At 38.3% G+C, this 3,961-nt stretch overlaps 1 protein-coding gene across 2 annotated transcripts in view; it reads left to right on the forward strand.

The window, feature by feature from the left end:
- MAN2A2 (mannosidase alpha class 2A member 2) overlaps window positions 1–3,644 on the forward strand; it is an 85,000-nt gene extending 81,356 nt beyond the window's left edge. For both annotated transcript variants that reach the window (XM_072148420.1, XM_072148421.1), the window contains 3 exons: window positions 1,940–2,125; window positions 2,200–2,310; window positions 2,759–3,644. In XM_072148420.1, coding sequence (XP_072004521.1) covers window positions 1,940–2,125; window positions 2,200–2,310; window positions 2,759–2,917 — 456 coding nt within the window. In that variant the 3' untranslated portion in view covers window positions 2,918–3,644. The remainder of the gene's footprint in view (window positions 1–1,939; window positions 2,126–2,199; window positions 2,311–2,758) is intronic.
- The last annotated feature ends 317 nt before the right edge of the window (window positions 3,645–3,961 follow it).

Genomic DNA, 3,961 nt, shown 5'->3' on the forward strand with positions numbered 1-3,961 from the left:
CTTTTTTGTGACCATTAACTCTCTACAGTTTGGACAACCAAATTGGATGAAAAGTGATAGGTCCCTTTCAGTATGTAGTCATTTTTCCAATTCATACTGTGACTGTAAATGATACTGTGACCCAGTTCTGGTCCTTTTCATGTCAACTTTCTTTTGTGCCTAACCCGTTCTCAAAAAGGCTTTGTACATTCAGCTTTTTTTCTACTTTTTAGTAAGCTCCTAATCTTCCTTCCAAAAGACCGGCTCTACATTTTCTTTATTTAGCTCGCGTACAATGGTTCTTTATTTTAGAGCGGATCTCCATCATTTCTTTCTTACAGATTGAAGTTACATTTTATGTATTTTGTTGAAGGAAACTACCAACCAGAGAAATGTTTTTGAATGAAACCAACAATCAAGACGATAAAAATTTAATTACAGGGGTGTAATTTTGGATATGGAATTATCCTAACACTACACAGTAAAAAAAAAACACAGTTTTTCTGGAAAACTTTTTTGTTAGTGCCCATTTTTCAAAGCAAAGCAGTACAGGGAATCCATTGAAATTGATGAGTGTCGATTGAATTCAGTGTCCATTATATTTTAATCCAGCTGTGACATTGACTCAATCACTTTTTGTTACTTGACCCATAAAGGGGAATCACTAAAGCTGTTTAATATGTTACCCACCTTGCATACATGGTAGAACAAGAATTTCTCGTCTCTGTATGGTGCTACATTCTGCAATGTTATCATCTTAAATATTTATGGCATATCCATAAGATATGTCATAAACTTCTAAGAGAAGTGGGTCTGCTTATCTTACCCACCGAGGAGAGCCCCGACCATTGCACCCAGATGAATAATGAAAGGATAGGTGGGAGCTGAACAAGTGTACATTTTCCATTCCTCTTCCATCTCTTTAATCTTTAAATAGTTGCAGGTCTAACAGTTGAAAGACACATTTATTAGATATTTATGTGAAATACCATAAATGTCTATGGTGGGAATACACTTTTAATGATATAACTTTCCTTAGTAACAATGCATCACAAAGAGAATATTTCTATAATATGTGATGCAGCTTTTGTGTTGAGTTCACAAGAATTTGAGATCATTTCTCCATAGAGACTACGTATTACAACTTCATTCAACCATTAATTGGATGTGTGCCTGTCCCCAGACACTGCTAAAGTAAACTCTTTTAGACTATACATATACGATCTGTTATTGATATTATTGAAGGAGTTGGCCACTAATAAAAATTTTACTACAGTAAGTACAAGACCCTAATAGGGTCACCCATCGTATTATTACCCTTGATCTCTTTAGTCTGTAGCAGCCGCAGGTCACAAGGTCCAACAGCAGTAGGACTCAAAACATCCTGTGACATCCCGTGTCCAGTGGACGGAGGGGGCCATGCAATCATTTCTGTATGCAAGTCCCCTCCGTGAACACCACTATCATGTCATCGGTTGGAGGGGCATGTGAATGTCAGAGGGCATTTGCATACAGTAGTGATTGCATGGCCCCCTGACCCTCCAGAAGTATGGAGGACCCGAAACATCATGTGACTTGTGGCTTCTACAGACTAAGGAACCTTTATTAGGGCAAGTGCAATATGAGTGACCTTATTAGGGTCCTATAAAGTAAAGTGTCTTTATTCTGTAGCAGCCACAGGTCACATGGTGTGTTAGTGGTAACCACCTTTTAAGTATATAATTTAATTACATTAGTTAAAGGCATAATAGGTCTTGATCTTGACTGATATTTAGAAGGTCCTAATAAGTCACATATTGAACCCAGATGCCTCATGTGACATTTATTGACCTTTGTATTTAACCCATGTAAACATTCCTTATTATGACTAGCAACCCTGAAAAATATATGATGAACTGTATCCTCATAAAATGTATACAGTAACATAATCAATGTTATCAATTATTGTCTTTGTTTCCAGATTCAACCAGTCAGCTTCCCATCACTCCTCAGTCACATAACGTCCATGCATTTGAACCACGATGTCTTAGTGATGCCTGTGAATAATGAAAAAGGTGGAGGTCCAGCGCTTAGATCGTTCACGCCACTTTCTGCCACCCTACCATGTGATATTCACATCCTTAATCTGAGGACGTTGCAGGCTGAGGTGACTATATCTTCTCTGCCTCTTATGTTGTGGCTCCAGAAGCACAGTTTATAATTTCCTCTGATATTTTGCAGGATGATGGAATACCCTCCCTTGACACTGCACTAATTTTACACAGAAAAGGATTTGACTGTGGCCTGGAAGCGAAAAATCTTGGTTTTAACTGCACCACAAGTCAAGGAAAGGTAATCTGAACCTCTGGGTGTTCATCACTAGACAAATTCTGAGTTATAGTATGAAGACCAGTCAGCTGTTTCCATATGGAGTCATCCTTGTTTCCATATATTACAGACCTATAACCATGGATATGATGGCTCTTTGATTGAGGTTGAAGCTAATAACATGTTGACCCTCGTCCAGCCTGGGTCATTGGGGTCATGCACCCTTTCCTTGTAATGTTACAAAGCAAGAAAAGGAATCACATCATCACGTGTGTGTGGGGGGGGGGGTGCATGATGAGAGCCAAGTAAGGGGAGAAACAAGTACTTTGCTCTGAAGATATTATATTTCTGATAATCACAGTTCATTTATGATGTAATGTTGGTTCAGATGTGACCATTTGGTTACAACCTCTTCTAAGTGGACATATATATTTTTACCCTATGTAATTATGTTTCTGAATTTCTTTTGTAGTTGTCACTTGGAGGTCTGTTCACGGGGCTAGAAGTAGGACTTATGCAAAGTATGTCCTTGACTTTGATGTATTCTCTAGCCCCCCATTCAAACAGCAGCAACCCCACACTCAGCATGGACCCAATGGAAATTTCCACTTACCGGCTACGCTTCAGCTAACATCAACCGTGTGGGACAAAGGATCCCATTGCATACTAGCCAAGGACTGGAACTGGATGGTTCATCAACCAGTGTGACTCTTTTCAAGGGCGACACATTCTGTTCTGTAGCTTGGAGCACAGCCAGCACTGGAAAAGCCCACCGCGGCATTTGGGACAAACCAAAATACATCTGTTAACCTAGTTATTGCTATGAGAGACGTGTCTCTCAGACTCTTTTAGCACTCCAGGAGTTAAACATCTAGATTTTATGTTACCGACAGAGCAGAAGTTATTTATGATAAACTTGCTTTTTAAAGAAGACTATTTATTCGTTGACTTTTTAAGCACATCTCCTCGCTGTTTTCTGCCACAGTCCTCAAAGGAATAGAAAATACTAAGCAATTTCCCCTGTGCCATTAAATGCTGCAGACAGGTCAACTAGAATATGTTTCCAGGAATCCTAAGGAGAATTACCTACTAGATGGTATATTAAGCCTAGAATAGGAATTTTGTCTCAACCATTGTCAGTATTCTTCCATATGTTATCTGTCTTTTTATACAGTAGCACTGAATCAAAATCACCTTTGGAAAAGAAGCGCTGAGTGACGTATGGAATAAATGTCAAGTGATGGGAATATCTTGTTTCTGCAACTGTGGTTTAAAAATACAGATCTGATACCATCCCAGAAAGTTTGGAATCGTTGTTTCACCACATATTGATGTCTTCATTAAAACTAAAGCAGTGATATTCCGATTTCCACTCTTATAAATACACGTGAATCCCCGACTCTATTGCTTAACCCTTTTACGATCACGGCACTTTTTAGTTTTTGCATTTCATGCTTTTACTGCCCCTTTAAACAATCTATAACTATATATTTTTATGTGTAGAGACCTGTATGAGGGCTTGTCAAATTGTACTTCCCAGTGATGATATTTAATGTTTCCTGAAGTGTATTGGAAAGCCGGAAAAAAAATCCAAATTTGGTGAAATTGACAAAAAAAAACACATTTGCTTCTTTTGGGTTATGTTTCCGTTTAAGGTTTTATTTATTTATTTTAT

This window comes from Engystomops pustulosus, chromosome 4, assembly GCF_040894005.1.
Source record: "Engystomops pustulosus chromosome 4, aEngPut4.maternal, whole genome shotgun sequence".
NCBI lineage: Eukaryota > Metazoa > Chordata > Amphibia > Anura > Leptodactylidae > Engystomops > Engystomops pustulosus.